The 17,790-nt window shown below is 40.5% G+C and overlaps 1 protein-coding gene across 1 annotated transcript in view; it reads right to left on the bottom strand.

The window, feature by feature from the left end:
• Positions 1–794: 794 nt before the first annotated feature.
• LOC126202947 (RING finger and transmembrane domain-containing protein 2) overlaps positions 795–17,790 on the bottom strand; it is an 88,297-nt gene continuing 71,301 nt past the window's right edge. Inside the window, exons 5-7 of the mRNA XM_049937049.1 lie at positions 3,366–3,519; positions 3,060–3,275; positions 795–2,552 (exon numbers count right to left, since the gene is read on the bottom strand). Coding sequence (XP_049793006.1) covers positions 2,319–2,552; positions 3,060–3,275; positions 3,366–3,519 — 604 coding nt within the window. The 3' untranslated portion in view covers positions 795–2,318. The remainder of the gene's footprint in view (positions 2,553–3,059; positions 3,276–3,365; positions 3,520–17,790) is intronic.

Raw genomic sequence — 17,790 nt, 5'->3', positions numbered from 1 at the left:
TACTCATTTAGTAACAAATTAAAAGAAAAAAAAATTGTATTAAAGATAACAAGGTCACATTCCAATTCCTAACACGAGACAAAGCAATTAGCACAGAGGAAGATGGGGGAGAAAAGAATGCAACAAGAAGTGGGTATGAAAAGTAGGGTATAACATAAATTATAGCAGAATAGTAGAGGGGCAGAGAGAGAGGCCTTTGTAATTTGTATAAGAGGCAGTTAGATAAGACCATTGTCAAAGGCCTTAAGATCTATTGCTTTGCTAGTTGTGTTCTGTTGATCACTAATGACTACCCCTTACACTAATAGTCATATTTAGCACTAACAAATCAGCCTTGTCTTTGCTATATTTGCTATATTTCTTTTTATTTTTTATTCTTACAGCATGTTTCACTCTCAGCATCGTCAGACTTTAAAGAGATAAGGGTATGTAGTTAGCTGTACAACTGACTAGATACTGTGTGCTCCATTGAGTTATACGAGTAAAAAATTACTGATGATCAAGATAAGTAATTTATTGGGTAACCTGAGACTTTTAAAAAGGTGGACTGACAAGGCTCCTCTTACCAAACCTCTCCTTATCTCCATTTTTTCTATTTTACTAATCTTATATTTTGTCTGATACAACTGTTTTTCAATTTGTAACAAGTTTCTCTTTTCCCTTTTATGATCTGTGTGTGCTACACCTTTCTATCTGTCTCTCAATTAATATGACTACCTATAACAATATCATCATCTGTGGGATCAAAGGGTATTAAGAAGATTCAGTTCTTAACTAAAATCATCCTGAATGGTAAAAACACAATAATAATAGTATGTTTAATATTGCTCATTATGGAATTACAGGCAACATTAATACAATTATACATCACTCAAATCAGTAAAAACATCTCTTACAGTTCCGACAACCAAGTTTTACTTCCTCCTTTATGTCACTGTAATGTGGGAAAAAAAACTCTCAATATGTTACAGATGTTCTACAACTGGCACAAAACTGCAATTCTCTCAAACATTAAACTAAATAACTTAGTCCCAAGTGCTCCCATAAATAAAACTGGAAAGTGTTTAATGTTAAAGTAACAGAACAAATATAAATTCTGGAGAAGCAGTCTTTTCTGTCACTTTTATTCCAGTTGGTTTAAAAACATATATATTCAGCATGTGGTCACTCAGACAATGTTTCTCATCACAATAAAAAGGTACGTGAAATTTACAACACAATAACTGATTAAATGAAAGCAAATAGATTCTGGTATCTGTCACTCCCATATCATAAGTGAACTGAGCAATGTATTAGACTAAAGTTATGTTCTACAAAATTTTCAATACTTTATTCGCAGTACTGTTCAAATGAGTTTTCAAAATGTAACAAAAACCTTCTAAAATTATAGTTACTCTGATAAAAGTTAAAATCTGTACGTCAAAAGTAAAAATATTTTAAGCAATAGAATGATCTATCACAGATCTCTCTGTAAAGAAAATAATGGACAATAATAAACTGATTTCAAGGGCAGGAATAACCACAAATGTCCACACTTACTAAGTCTCTCACTATATCTTTATCACAGTTCCAATAGTTTATCATATAAAGTGCTCCAACACACATACTTTCTCCTTTACCTGGATAATGATATTACACTTAATTATTCTCCTACTGTAACAGAAAGTTTTAAAACCCATACTGTGACAGAGTTTTGATGATAAGAGGATACAGCCAATGGTGGATTCATTTCAGCAGTGCCCATAGTTTTAACAGGTTTATGCCTCTTCATAGTCTCTGTAAGAGGTCTGATTAATCAGTAGTCATTTTAAACAATGTACACTTGCAGTAAGTAATGCTGATAAGATTAAAAGTCTTACATTTTCTTTTCTTCTTTCTCAACATTATCAAACATTGTGGGGTTCCGTGCAAACAGTGAATTTCTGTGAAAAGAAATTCAAAGTATTGCAGCTGCTGTTACACAATCCAATTATTCACAATTGAGTAGAGCTTTCTTTTTCTTTTTTCTTTTTTTTAAATAGCTATGTGGTGATATAAAACATCTTACACCAACAATAATTTTTAACATAATAAATATTTCTTTTGGGTACATAAAACTCAAAAACTTGCAAGTAACATATTTACCTTCGCTGTTTACGACAATGAGTTATGTTTTGGTAAAAAGTATGCTGTGCATAACAAAGATGGGGTAAAATGTTGAAAATATATTCTAGCTAAAATGCTAACAAATTCCTTTAGAATGACAGACAGTGATAAAAAATGAAGTGTGTGTGTGTGTGTGTGTGTGTGTGTGTGTGTGTGTGTGTCCTTCAACAGTTTCAGTACAACTGGACAAATAGGGCAGTGGACCCATCACGCCAGGCAGGATCATCAACAACACGCGCACGACACAGAGGACATGTCTGCTCACGATCAAACCAAGTAGAAACACAAGCCTCACAGAAGATATGTCGGCACTGGAGAAGAACGGGCTCGGCGTAATTATCATGGCAGATGGGACACTGCCCTCCTGCTGACTGTAGCTGTTCCTTGCTGGGGCTCATACCAAGATTCTGTAACATAATACACCCGTCCATTGACTGACATACATTTCCCACTGAAGGAAAAAAGGCACAAAAAGGGGAGGGGGGGGGGGGAGAGAGAGAGAGAGAGAGAGAGAGAAGGATGCAGATTTAGGGAAGCACAACAGTAGAATTGTTAATGCTCTTCCTTTAGTAATTTTACTCTGCCATACACTAAATTTTAAAACTGACTTAATATATAATCAAACATGATTGTTTACAATCTGATCCAATGAAACATGTTAAACATTAGCACAGGTCTAAACTAATAAAACAGAATTTTGTTGCTGGCTCTTCACTGTGCCAGCTTTTAACATGGGCATGCATTTACAGAAGCCTCACTTGAGATGAAGTTGAAAGAGGTTTAATTAACTGAATACATACAAGTTTTGATAGAGATGTCATTCTAAAATGCAATTTATTCCTTGGCAGCTGTGGTGATACTTGACCAAGATAAAATTCAATGCCTTATGGTAAAACACAACAAGTACATCTTACCACATTCTGCAACAGCTTCCAGAAGGCAGCTCTCCACAGGCGGACTTTCACCATAAGATCTGTGCCCTTTGAAACCATATATGCAGCAGACAGGAAGACACCTACAACTTTTTCTGGACCCTGATAAGATTCCAGAAGATAGTACAGCCACGGCTGGATAGGTGCCAAACAACGGTAAAGTTGTGATGTTGCTTCCACAAATAGATAATATTTTCCCTGATACAGAGAGAAGACAGTAAATAGACAAATCTGCTGATAAGAAGTATTCTGGAATAGTTTTATAGGATGCAAAAGTGTTTTACTCACTCTCCTCTGATACGGAACTGCAAATGCTGGCAATGCTGCAATTAACACTTTGAATATTATTGTTGCAAGCTTCAGCACAAAGTCAGTGATACCCACTATCCAAAGCAGATCCCACATACTCAGAGGCTGAGAGTAGGGAGGTATGAACACCAAACTAGAGAAAAGGAAAATAGATATATCAGTTAATTTAGTGCACTTAATACACCATAAAGGACATCATGAATGTAATTTCTACAAACATTATATTACGGTACATATAACAAAACACTGAACTTAGTTATAAGGAGTTTGCAGTTTGCAATAAGATCAGAAGTACCAATCATATGTTGCCCAGCTACTGGAAGCTTCGGTCTAAAATACTGGCTTCAGAAATTATGCTTAGTAACACTGTAAGGGTATGGAGGAGAGGGAAAAAAATCATACAAACCAGAGATACGTTTTATCATATGTAAATTGGAATTATTTCAGTTGGGTTAAAGTAAAACATAATAAGTTTAATGAGCTGGGAAAAAAAAGAATCTGCTCTTGTACATTTGGTACTCTAAGGCTTTTATGTGTTAAAAGACATCTTGTTAACTGCATGTAACATCTTTAACCGTCAGCCAAGTCTTTGGGTATACAACCCATCATCAGTGGTATCTGATACAGTGGACAAACAATTGTACACATATCGATATTTACAACATTGTATACATATCAGTAAAAACATATGTTTACTTACATATTACATACCTCTATATCAAATGCCGTGTGTGTGTGTGTGTGTGTGTGTGTGTGTGTGTGAATCATAAATTTTCTATGGTGTCAAAATCAATGTTGATCTAATAAATACAGAACCCCATGGATATTTAAAATCTAGTTATAACCATGTCTATGTGCTTATAATAGTATATAATCTGTATTGTCACAGTACGCAGGCCGTTGCGCAAACATGTTCAGCTGTCAAATGTTAAAAGGCAACATTTCCTGGTCACATTGGCCAATACTGCCACAGAACATAAACATGGAACTGACAGATAAGCCAAAGAGTCTATATTACAGGTCCCTTATTAGCCCTGAGATCATATCAAGATACATCTGTGACATATACTCCCATATTGATTAAACTCCATACTTGGACAACTAATGTGGAAGAGATAAAAACTGATGCTAAATGTCATGAACAACACACTGAGTAAGACTGACATGGAGCAAAATCTGGATCCAGTAATGCAACATCATGCAGGGTGGCTAGTCTACGTTGATGGCTAACAGTTGAAATATAATCTTTTCAAAGTACATAGGCATTAGACTACATTACTCACTATCATACAGGCCACATCTTCATGAAACAGCTGCCGAAGTTGTTATGAGAAATAACAGCCTCCATTAAAATTTTAAGTACTGGTACTAGTTGGAAGACCAGTACAGTAGCTTTCCAAACAACAGCAATGTCAAGTGTGTATTTGGTAGCTGAATACTCTAGTCCAGTGTAACTCAACAGCGCTCACACACTAAAAGGTTGATATCTCAGTGACCAATGCAACAAAAAGCCTTGCCATAAAACTATTAGATCGACAACAGTTAATTTGTTATCATTGCTCTCTAACATTCACCCACTGCATCTTCATAAAGTCATTACTACAGTTGAATTAATACAGCTCAAATGAATCATATGTCATTAGGGTTCAGCTCTGCCAATACATTATCAACACTGTAGGATGTAATTAAAACACGCAAGATTTAGACTGAAATTACAACGATCCCATATTCTGACACGTAATTTTTTAATCCTGTTATTTACTTATTCACTTAAAGGCAGGCAGACTATCACAACAATAAGGAAAGTATCACTCCTGCTGCTAACAATGGGTCCCGCGAGAGCAATGTATGGGTGATGCACATTTAGTTAACTACTTGAACAGATCAGCAAAGACGTGGATGTGTGTTGTCTTACTCTTTTGGAGACTTTTTTGGAGCTAAATATTTGGTGTGAAATAGTTTTATGAATATTGTGACAGATAACAAATCTTTATGGAATGTTCTAATCTGAATAAGTAACCAATAAAACACAGTCATTACCCACTCAGATTTAGATTTTGTCAAGTAATCTATAAAATATATATAAATAAAGATGTAAATGTATGTTAGTTCAAAATGTTAAATCTCCAAAAGTTCTTCACTGACTGCTTTGAAATTTTAACGGAACACTGCATTTGAATACACACGTTTTTATATACCTACTGGAGAATGACATGATGTTAAATATATATGCGATACAAGGTGTGACGGCAACACAGAGATCCTCAGAGGGGGTGGAAGAACTTTGGCAGCATCAGCGGCCTCATTTCCCGTCAGACTGACGTGACCAGGAACCCACATAATCACCACAGTGATTCCCTAAACAGTGAGCAAGAGGAAGATTTCTTCAACCCTTTGCACTAAGGGATGGACGGTGTACAGCACACTGAGGCTCTGAAGGGCAATGAACGCAATTGAAAAGCCTGTGTCGCCGGATGTACTGTGTGGCCTGATCCAGGTCATAGAGCTCTGCTGTAAATACTGAGCAGTGTTCCGGAAGCCAATACCAAAAACCATTGGAGCCAATGAAGAAGGCACACCTGACATCACTGTCAGTCCAAGAGCCATCAGTGTACACAGAGGCACTATCACTAAGTACAATACAAAGGTCAAGAAATTTACAATCATAGACTGAATCTGGAGTTGTTTTCTTAGAATGCAAATGAAGTGAGGTGAACACGGGCCGCTGTATGAATCCGGAGTGGTAAAAGGTTCATATCCATCGGGGAAGAGGCAGGCAGCATAAAGTTAAGCTGCCGGAGCAAAATTCGATAGGGAGCACCAGGAGATAACAGAGAAGAAGGACGTATCGCATACTGGCAGTCAAAGGAGTCAACGAAGGAGGCATAGGATGGATGGCCAGGCATGACAGACAAACAACACGCATATCTGCTGAGTAGAACACCATGCTGGTATGACAGCGGTAGAGACTCTCAACCAGGCTAGTGTAAAAGGCTCCAGTGGCCAAACGGATTCCATGATTGTTTGTTTGGTTGGTTAGTTGTATGGTTGTTTTAAAAGAGGGGAGAAGGGACCAAACTATGAGGTCATTGGTTCCTTGTTCCTAATAAAACAAAGCCACAAGTGTGAGAATAAAACAGACAAGAAATATAACACAAAATGGAAGGAAAGGAGAAACCACAAGAACAAAGGAAAGGCAACAAACACTAAATGGAACAAAAGAGGACAAGAAAACGACAGAGAGATGCTAGAAACAGAAGAGAGTAAAACAAAAAAGCAGATTACAGTAGCTCGCCGACCACGAGAATAAAAATGAAAAGCCAGCCACTCTGCAACACATTTAAACCACCACCCTACAAGCACTAGGGTGGGGGACACAGAGGGACAAAGGACATGCGCTAAAACTTAGATCAAATGATAAAACCCACCCTCACGAATAAAATGTAAAACTAAATCAGCCAATAAAGCATTGCCAGATAAAATGAACGGCAACGAATCCGGTAACCCAAAATTTCATTGCTGGGCAGTCAAAGTGGGACAGTGCACCAGAATATGGGCCACTGTATTCGATGATGGTGATTTGTATTTAGATGATGTAAGATGGAAAGATTAAGAAAAGGGAAACCTACGTTTCTAGCATTTGTAGACTTAGAGAAAGCTTTTGACAATGTTGACTGGAATACTCTCTTTCAAATTCTGAAGGTGGCAGGGGTAAAATACAGGGAGCGAAAGGCTATTTACAATTTGTACAGAAACCAGATGGCAGTTATAAGAGTCGAGGGGCATGAAAGGGAAGCAGTGGTTGGGAAAGGAGTGAGACAGGGTTGTAGCCTCTCCCCGATGTTATTCAATCTGTATATTGAGCAAGCAGTAAAGGAAACAAAAGAAAAATTCGGAGTAGGTATTAAAATTCATGGAGAAGAAGTAAAAACTTTGAGGTTCGCTGATGACATTGTGATTCTGTCAGAGACAGCAAAGGACTTGGAAGAGCAGTTGAACGGAATGGACAGTGTCTTTAAAGGAGGATATAAGATGAACATCAACAAAAGCAAAACGAGGATAATGGAATGTAGTCAAATTAAGTCGGGTGATGCTGAGGGAATTAGATTAGGAAATGAGACACTTAAAGTAGTAAAGGAGTTTTGCTATTTAGGGAGTAAAATAACTGATGATGGTAGAAGTAGAGAGGATATAAAATGTAGACTGGCAATGGCAAGGAAAGCGTTTCTCAAGAAGAGAAATTTGTTAACATCGAGTATAGATTTAAGTGTCAGGAAGTCGTTTCTGAAAGTATTTGTATGGAGTGTAGCCATGTATGGAAGTGAAACATGGACGATAACTAGTTTGGACAAGAAGAGAATAGAAGCTTTCGAAATGTGGTGCTACAGAAGAATGCTGAAGATAAGGTGGGTAGATCACGTAACTAATGAGGAGGTATTGAATAAAATTGGGGAGAAGAGGAGTTTGTGGCACAACTTGACTAGAAGAAGGGATCGGTTGGTAGGGCATGTTTTGAGGCATCAAGGGAACACAAATTTAGCATTGGAGGGCACAGTGGAGGGTAAAAATCGTAGAGGGAGACCAAGAGATGAATACACTAAGCAGATTCAGAAGCATGTAGGTTGCAGTAGGTACTGGGAGATGAAGAAGCTTGCACAGAATAGAGTAGCATGGAGAGCTGCATCAAACCAGTCTCAGGACTGAGGACCACAACAACAACAACAAGATGGATGAGCATGCAGATGCATACACAAATCTTCCATAGTGTAGTTTGAAATGGAGAAGGGACTGGGACAAACGGTGGAGGGCGGTCTGATCCGTTCCCAGAAAATACCGCTTAGGACATGTAGGACACTGAGGGACTGCATACAGTTGGCGGTCAGGTAAGACACGTATTGGACCAAGAAAGTTTCCTATTAAGAATAAGGCTGAGGAATTTCATAGTTTCAGTGAATGGAAGATCAACAGGCCCAAGATGTAAAGATGATGGAAGAAACCCAATGCGCCATCAGAAATTCATACAAACGGTTTTGTCAGTCGAAAAGTGAAAGCCATTGTCAGTGCTCCATGAGTAAAGATGATGGAGACATCGCTGAAGACGCCAAGGTTGCAAGATCGTCAATGGAAAGAGAGCTAGGGATGCCTGGCAGGAGACATGTCATAACAGGGTTAATGGCTATAGCAAAGAGGACGATGTTCATGACAGAGCCCTGAGGTACCCTAGTTTTTCCTGGATAAAGGTGTCCGACAGAACAGAACCCACACAGACCTTGAAAACTCTGTCTTTAAAAATTCTTGAAGGAATTCTCAATGGAGAGAAGTCTTCCGAAGTAAGAGTGATTTCAGGTGTGCCGCAGGGGAGTGTCATAGGACCATTGCTATTCACAATATACATAAATGACCTTGTGGATGACATCGGAAGTTCACTGAGGCTTTTTACAGATGATGCTGTGGTGTATCGAGAGGTTGTAACAATGGAAAATTGTACTGAAATGCAGGAGGATCTGCAGCGAATTGACGCATGGTGCAGGGAATGGCAATTAGATCTCAATGTAGACAAGTGTAATGTGCTGCGGATACACAGAAAGATAGATCCCTTATCATTTAGCTACAAAATAGCAGGTCAGCAACTGGAAGCAGTTAATTCTATAAATTATCTGGGAGTACGCATTAGGAGTGATTTAAAATGGAATGATCATATAAAGTTGATCGTCGGTAAAGCAGATGCCAGACTGAGATTCATTGGAAGAATCCTAAGGAAATGCAATCTGAAAGCAAAGGAAGTAGGTTACAGTACGGTTGTTCGCCCACTGCTTGAATACTGCTCAGCAGTGTGGGATCCGTACCAGATAGGGTTGATAGAAGAGATAGAGAAGATCCAACGGAGAGCAGCGCGCTTCATTACAGGATCATTTAGTAATCGCGAAAGCGTTACGGAGATGATAGATAAACTCCAGTGGAAGACTCTGCAGGAGAGACGCTCAGTAGCTCGGTACGGGCTTTTGTTAAAGTTTCAAGAACATACCTTCACCGAAGAGTCAAGCAGTATATTGCTCCCTCCTACGTATATCTCGCGAAGAGACCATGAGGATAAAATCAGAGAGATTAAAGCCCACACAGAGGCATATCGACAATCCTTCTTTCCACGAACAATACGAAACTGGAATAGAAGGGAGAACCGATAGAGGTACTCAAGGTACCCTCCGCCACACACCGTCAGGTGGCTTGCGGAGTATAGATGTAGATGTAGAAATGGGGAAGGCACCATTGGAAGTCCCATGTGTAGAGAGTATGGAGGATACCAGTACTCCAGCAGGTGTCAGACTTTCTCCAAATCAAGAAACATAGCACAGTCTGGTATTTCCACAGAAAAATGTTCACGACATGGGTTGACAAACGGATGGCACACTCAAAGTCCGCACTGTGCAGTGATTACAGTCCGATCAACGAACGATGGCCATTCGTGCAGGTCGAGACAAGGATGGGGAGCGCACTGTTGCCAGTTCCAGGAGACAGCTGCAATAAGCACATACATGTGCTTTGCACTTTGTAGAAGCATTTATCCCACAAGTTATGTCTCTCGCTTGCTAATGTACAATTTTTCGCTTACCGCCACAATCAGCTGTGACAACTCACAACAAATGGAATAAAAATTCACTTAATAACTTGCTTCAATCACTTTAAATGGTCGCACAGCATATAACATTCACAGCAGAGCACTCAGCACACTGCTGAACGCTCATTGGCTGTTGAAGAATGTGTGATGTAGAGTTGCAGAAAAAGCCTAAACTCAACCACCATTGTTTGTGACCCCAACTATAATATATTGCGATACTCAACCAACAATATCAGACAAGCATGAATCATATGCTCCTTCACCTTGCAAACACAGCTGGTGAGAGAAATGACAGAAGGGAGGTTTTTGTCCTTATTGGGCTTAGGTACAAGTATGACAGTGGCTTCACACCAGTGTCTGGGACACTGTGCCATCTGCTCAGATGTGATTGTACAAATGAAAGAGAAAGTGCTTGCTTGCAAGAGAAATGTGCTGTAAGACCTGAATGTTAACATCATCTGGCCCTGAGGCAAAAAATCGGGACGAAGTCAGAGCTTGATCTAGGTCCTCATAGTAAAGGCAGCACGTAGCATTTATGATTCTGAGAGGAGAAGGATGTCACCCAAGCCTTCTCCACTGTTTCCAATGGAGGAAGGCTTGACGAAAGTGGATAGAGTTCGAGATCTCTGCAAAACAGTGGACTAAGATGTTGGAGATAGCAATGGGGTCCACAATGACATCAAATGGTTCAAATGGCTCTAAGCAGTATGGGACTTAACATATGAGGTCATCAGTCCCCTAGACTTAGAGCTACTTAAACCTAACTAACCTAAGACGTCACACACATCCAAGCTCGAGGCAGAATTCGAACCTGCGACTGTAGCAGCAGCGCGGTTCCGAGCTGAAGTGCCGAGAACCGCTCGGCCACAGTGGCCGGCAATGACGTCATCTGCTACGCACGTGCTGGATATTGGGGACTGGACCTCAGTTCTAGAGAGCCGCCGGAGGTTGGCCCACACAACGGAAGAGGGAGTGGAATTGTTAAAAGAACTAGTAAGGAGAATATTTGTAAGGCATTCTACCTGGTCATCACAACTGGATAAATGTTGTTCAGCAAAGGTCACCAGGGAGGAGTAAAGCCTCCAGTCAGCCTTAGAAAGCTGCCAGTTGGGTTTACACACAGCTGAGGTAGGAGTCAGCAAACAGACAGCACACTGGAAGTGGTCCCTTGAGTATGTATCAGTGAGAACGGAGCACTTGAGATGGCTGAAGTGGGAATAGATGTGCACGGAGTCTGAGAGGAATGTGGTGCTCCAGTGTTAAGGCAGACGAGGTTGAATTGATTGAGAAGTCAGTCAAGAGGGCACCTCTCTGACAGGTTCTGCAAGAGCCCCAGAGGGGATGGTGTGCATTAAAGCCACTGAGCAGTTAAAAGGGATGAGGGAGTTGACCAATAAATGAGAAAGTCTTTCATGGTGAAACCAAATGACAGAGGAATGTAGGTGTTACAAAGAGAAAAGGTGAAGCGGGGAAGGAAAACGCGGACTGTGACAGTTTGCAGATGGGTGTTCAGAGACACGGTTTGACTATGAACATCATCCTAGATCAGGAGTGTGACTCCCTCGAGAAATGGAATGCCGACCTCAGGGGGAAGGTCAAAGTGGACCGGAAAGACATACGAGGGGTCAAAAGGGTCGCAAGGATAGTTTTGTTTCCTGGAGGCAGAAAACGAGTGGACACTATAATTCCAAGAGCAACCACAATTCCTCCTCGTCGGATCTAATGCCGCAAATGTTCTATCGGAGGAGAGTCGTGACGGGGAAAGGGGGAGGAGGGACAAAAAGAAGGGTTGTCACCTCCACGGCTGCCAAGTGCCAAACACAGGGCACAGAGGCCGGAGGATACTGTTCCTCGAGATCTACAGAGGCGTCTGCATTCTCACTGGGTCGGCCTGTGGATTCCAGGGCAGAAAAGCAGTTGCCAGTGCGCACTGGCAAAATGGGAGTTCAGCTGGGAGAGGGTATCGTGCAGCAACACCACTGAAAAGGATCCCAGAGTCAGTGAAAGACAAGACTGTTTCCCTGTGTTTGATTTCTTGGAGCCTTTGTGGTTGACAGATAAAGACTCAGATGTTTGTCGGCTGGAGGGATGTAAAAAGTCTTCGCAGGAGTATTCCTTTTGTCCTTTCTAGCCTACCGGTTGTGTAGCAGGTGATTTCAGCAACGGAGGTGAAGATGTGGTGGCCTGTTGCATATCTGGAGAAGGAGATGGGGATGTTACCGTGACACAGGGCATTTTTACAAACACGGTGCTGAATTTGAGGTCGCAACTCTGCTTGGCTGCATCCTTCACATAGCAGGTGTAGCATGAGCAGTATTGTAAGTGCCAGATGGTAAAATGCAGGACTTTCAGCAGCCAACAACTTGTGAGCAATAGGGTAAGGCACTTTTCCTTTCACCCGGATCTCCCGGATGGCTCGCTCATTGAGATACTCACGATATTCTCGAGATGAGCTCCCAGTGTGGCCATTGCAATTGAAACGGCAGGGAAGAGGAGGCAGGCAATTGTCCTCACGAGCATCCCTTCCACAAGTAACACATTTGGCCATGTTTCGACAGGGCAAGCAAGTGTGGTTGTAATACTGACACTGGTGGCAGCACATCAGGTTTGGAATGTAACGTCAGACTGTGATGGCTTCATAGCCTGCTTTGATCTTTGATGGAAGCACTACTCTATCAAACGCGAGAAAAAGAGTGCATGTAGGCACTAAGGTTGCATCAATCTTTTTCAGTAGACGACGGACTGCAGTGCCGCAGAGAGGTAAGTTTGGATTTCTCCCTTCATCAGTCCATTGAGCAGCCTAGTGTAGATAACAGTACCTGAAGAATTCACATATGATGGGCCTCAACATGAACAGGATGGCCATGGAGGAGTGAAGCTCCAGACATTTGCTGGGCTTGAGAATCACAATTCGTCTCCAAAAGCAAAGTGCCATTACATAAACGTGAGCAGTATTTCACAGGGCTGGCAAATGCATCAACACCTTCCTGAATTATAAACGGATTAACCATAGCAAAAGACTGAACTCCTTCAGTATGTGATACCATGAGGAACCGAGGCACAGCTGGCAGAGTCTTGGAATCTTTAGCCTCATTCCATTTACGTTTAGTAGATGTAGACTGAGATGGTGATTGGCTCACTGTGAGAACCCCCCAACCCCCCCCTCCCCCCACACACACACACCAATTGCCAGTGATCTATTAACAAAGTTTCAAGAAATAACTTTAAATGATTACTCTAGGAAAATACTACAACCACCTATGCATCAATCACACAGGGATCATGACGATAAGATCAGAATAATTATTGCTTGCACAGAGGCATTCAAACAATCGTTCTTCCTGTGCTCCACACGTGAATGGAATAGGAAGAAACCCTAATAACTGGTACAATAGGAAGTACCCTCTGCCATGCGCCCCATGGTGGTTTGCAGAGTATAGATGTAGATGAAAGGGTAGCTCGTGGCTCTGAGGGAGGTAGAAGTTGTGTGGAAATGGCCACAGGTGAACTGGCTAGGAATACAACTTGCAGGCACGGTGTGTTTGAGTTGCACACGATGATGTGGAGGTATTGACTTGTGGGAGGTGGTGGTAACAGAATGGAGCAAGGAGAAACTGTTGGGATCGAGGTGTGGGTGAAGTGGATTAGTGGAGATTGAGGCCAGGAGGATTATGGGAGCATAGGGTGTATAGTTAAGAAAAGTTGATACTAGAGGGAAGGCTCCAAATGGCACAGGTTGTGACGCAACCAATGATCTCGAGCATGTTGTGCTCAGCAATGTGTTCTGCCACTGGGTGGTCAACTCTGTTCTTCACCGCAGTTTTACAGTAGCAACAGGTTTCATATCCCTGTGGAAGATCCAGGCGCAAGACCTGCATGATACACCCACCAACACATCCTATTCTAGTCCTATCACGGGCTTCTTTTATTCCATCTGAGACGGAGCCTCCTGTGAAGGCAGTCATCTCTTATACCAGCTCTGCTTCAATCACTGCACATGCTCATTTTATGTGGGCAAGACCAGCAGCCACCACCCACCCACCCACACCCACACACACACACACACACACACACACACACACACACACACACACATTAACAAGAGATGGATCTCATCCTCCCAAGATGCACAAAACAGGTCGAAAGTCTGTAGCAGAAGCAACAAAGAAGCATGCTCAATTTAAATGAAAGCAAAATCTCCAAGATCGGTGATGTTTTACAGATGCTTGAAATTTAACGCGGACACCAATGCAAGACACTTTTAATAGTTTCCACAGTGAAACTCTGTCTCAAAATCTGGCACAAAATCCAAAGAGGTTAAGTTGCAAGAAATGATCAGTAACTTCACTGTGTGATAGTAATGGTAACATTATTAATGACATTGCCAGTAAAGTGGAGTTACTACGCACAGTTTTCCAAAACTCCTTCACCATACATCTATATATATATAAAACAAAGTCGGGTTTGTTACAACACTTCTAACTTGAGATCTGCTGGACCAATTTTCATGGTTTTTGATTTGTTGGATTTGTCTCCGCCCCGACTAGCAGAATACATCTTAAAAATAATGAAAAATTGACGAATAAAAATTTTCATGGTTTTTGATTTGCTGGATTTGTCTCCGCCCCGAATAGCAGAATACATCTTAAAAATAATGAAAAATTGACGAATACATGAAAAATGCGTTATTTTCCCTAAAAGTTCTTTAGTTTCGGAGCTGTCAAATTTATGCATGCGTTCCTAAACTATTTAAAATGGATGAATAAATTATTATGTGTATTTTTTTTAAAAAAAGATTGAAAAATATTACGCGTGCGTTCAGAAATGTGTAATGAATACATAATCATTTCAATAAATGCTCATTTGTTTATTACATGTCAAACATTTGTTGTCCAATCCTGTCAAATACTGTAACAACTATTTATGTGTGCGTTCAGAAATTTATTTTGTGTAAAATGTCTCGAAAGTTCAGGTAGGTACTGTTATATTTGTTTGTTTTAGACATTAATTTGTGTAAATTATTTATTAAATTAATTAAAGATTTATTCTACAGGTTAACAAAAGTGTAAATGTCTTTTCATAGGTTGTCTATGATTTTTCTTGATAAGCTATTGTCTATGTCTCGATTGTTTTATGTGGTTTTGTGCGAGTGCATATTCAGTATTACTATTAATAAAAATGCCGCGTCCTAGAAGATCTAATCTTTCCCAGCGGAGCCGTAAGGCAATTAGGCAACGGAATATCGCGAGTCAATTATCTGACGAAGAACGAGAAATTGCCCGAGAAGAGCGCCGCGTTAGGATGGAGCAAAGAAGGGCCTTAATTCGTGCTTCTCAAACACAAGAGCAAAGAGAGGCAGCCCGTGAAATGGCTAGATTAGAAACGAGAAATCGTCAAGCTTATCGTACAGATGAACAGAGGAATAATCTTCGAAGTGCAAGAAGAAATGGTTCAAGTATTGATTTGAATCGAGCAGCGGTTCGATATGATTGCACCATCGACTACAGCTTGCATCATTTAGTTTGCATTGGTCCAATGGATGTTGTTTGCCAGCATTGTGGCGCATTGAAGTTTGCTGGTGAAACGCCTGGTTTGTGCTGCCTTAGTGGTAAAGTGACATTGCCATTAGTGGTCCCGCCACCAGAGCCATTGCGTTCCCTGCTTTATGGCGAAACACTAGAATCACGACATTTTCTAGCGAACACTTAAAAATACAATGTCTGTTTCCAAATGACTTCATTTGGGGCGGAAATTATCGAAGAACACTGATATAATCCGACATTTAAGGTAATTTACGTTAAAAACTTTATTTTCTATGATTGTAAAAAAAATTTGGAATGTAGTTTGTTAGATTTCTGTATTTGTCTCTAAAATAAAAATGGTATGTTATTATTTGAAAAAAAAAAAGTGTTTGTAAATCTAACTATAACTATGGCTTTGAATTTACAGATTCAAGGCCAGATTTGCCATCGCATTGGATCATTGCAACCTATTGAAGGTGCACAGCACAAATTCCTGCAAATATACTTCATGGGCAATATGGAAGAAGAACTTGACCGGCGTCAAGGGATCAACACAGCTACGAAAAGAGCAATTCTCCAAGATTTGCAGCAAATGCTTCATGAACATCATGCATTGGTCAGGCTGTTCAAGACTGCTTTAGAGCGCATGCCAAGTGATGACTATAAAGTTGTAATCAGAGCAGATAAAAGACCAGCTGGAACACATGAACGCACATTTAATGCTCCAACAATCGATGAGGTGGCAATCCTGATTGTTGCTGAAAACTTGGAAACACGTGATATTGTGCTTACACGACGCAATACTGGGCAACTACAAAGAATATATGAAACACACCGTTCATATGACGCGTTACAATACCCGCTGATGTTTTGGCAAGGAGACGATGGATATCACTTTAATATCAAAATGATTAATCCATTGAATGGTAAGATCAATATCATTGTTTTCATTTTAACTTGATATACATTTTATTCTGTTTGCTTTTGGTACACAAAAAAAGTTGACTCCTAATTTAGTAGAGACTAGCTGTAAGAGTCGTTAACCTATTAGGGGTTCTAAAATACAATTTTTACTGTATTTGTTTCAGGTGAGGAAACTACCAAGAAGGTTAGTTCGATGAATTATTATGCATATCGTTTGATGATTCGTGAAAATTCTGACAATTATTTGTTGCGATTTCGTCGACTGCTTCAACAATACTGCGTTGACATGTTCGTTAAAATCGAAATGGAGCGCCTGACTTTCATCCGGTTGAATCAAGCTAAATTGCGTTCGCAAGAATATATTCATTTACGCGATGCAATAAGCACAGAAGGAGATTCAGAAAATGTTGGTCGATTGACTATTTTACCAGCGACATACACAGGTAGCCCGCGTCATATGCATGAATATGCGCAAGATGCAATGACATATGTTCGTCATTATGGTTGGCCAGATCTATTCATTAATTTACATGTAATCCGAAATGGATGGAAATTATTCAATTGCTGCTTCCCGGACAAACATCAAGTGATCGACACGACATCACCGCCCGGGTTTTCAAGCAAAAAATTCGGTCACTAATAAATTACATTGTTAAGCAACACGTCTTTGGGATTACTCGATGCTGGATGTATTTAGTCGAATGGCAAAAACGAGGCCTACCGCATGCTCACATTCTAATTTGGTTAGTAGACAGAATTCGGCCAGATCAAATAGATGACATCATATGTGCGGAGATTCCTGCTCCTGAAACCGATCCAGACCTATATGATGTTGTAATCACAAATATGATTCATGGACCATGTGGCACTATCAACCGCCAATCACCGTGCATGGTCGACGGCAAGTGTTCCAAACGGTATCCGCGAAAATTCACGGCAGAGACCATTACAGGCAACGATGGTTATCCATTGTATCGGCGTCGATCGCCCGATGATAATGGTAGAACTATCACAACTAAAGTGAAAGGAAACGATTTCATAGTTGACAACAGTTGGATTGTTCCATGTTCTTTCCAAAACATTCAAGGCACATTGTAATGTTGAGTATTGCAATTCGGTCAAATCTATTAAATACATTTGCAAATACGTCACGAAAGGGAGCGACATGGCGGTTTTTGGTATCCAAACATCCAATATCAACGATGAAATCACGCGCTATCAAGTTGGTAGATATGTGAACTGCAATGAAGCAATTTGGCGTATATTCTCATTCCCTATTCACGAACGTTATCCCACTGTTGTACATTTGGTGGTGCATCTAGAGAACGGTCAGAGAGTATAT

Source organism: Schistocerca nitens, chromosome 9 (assembly GCF_023898315.1).
Source record: "Schistocerca nitens isolate TAMUIC-IGC-003100 chromosome 9, iqSchNite1.1, whole genome shotgun sequence".
In the NCBI taxonomy this organism is placed as follows: domain Eukaryota; kingdom Metazoa; phylum Arthropoda; class Insecta; order Orthoptera; family Acrididae; genus Schistocerca; species Schistocerca nitens.
The sequence above is the reverse complement of the archived record's forward strand: the minus strand, read 5'-3'. Positions and strand labels throughout refer to the sequence as shown.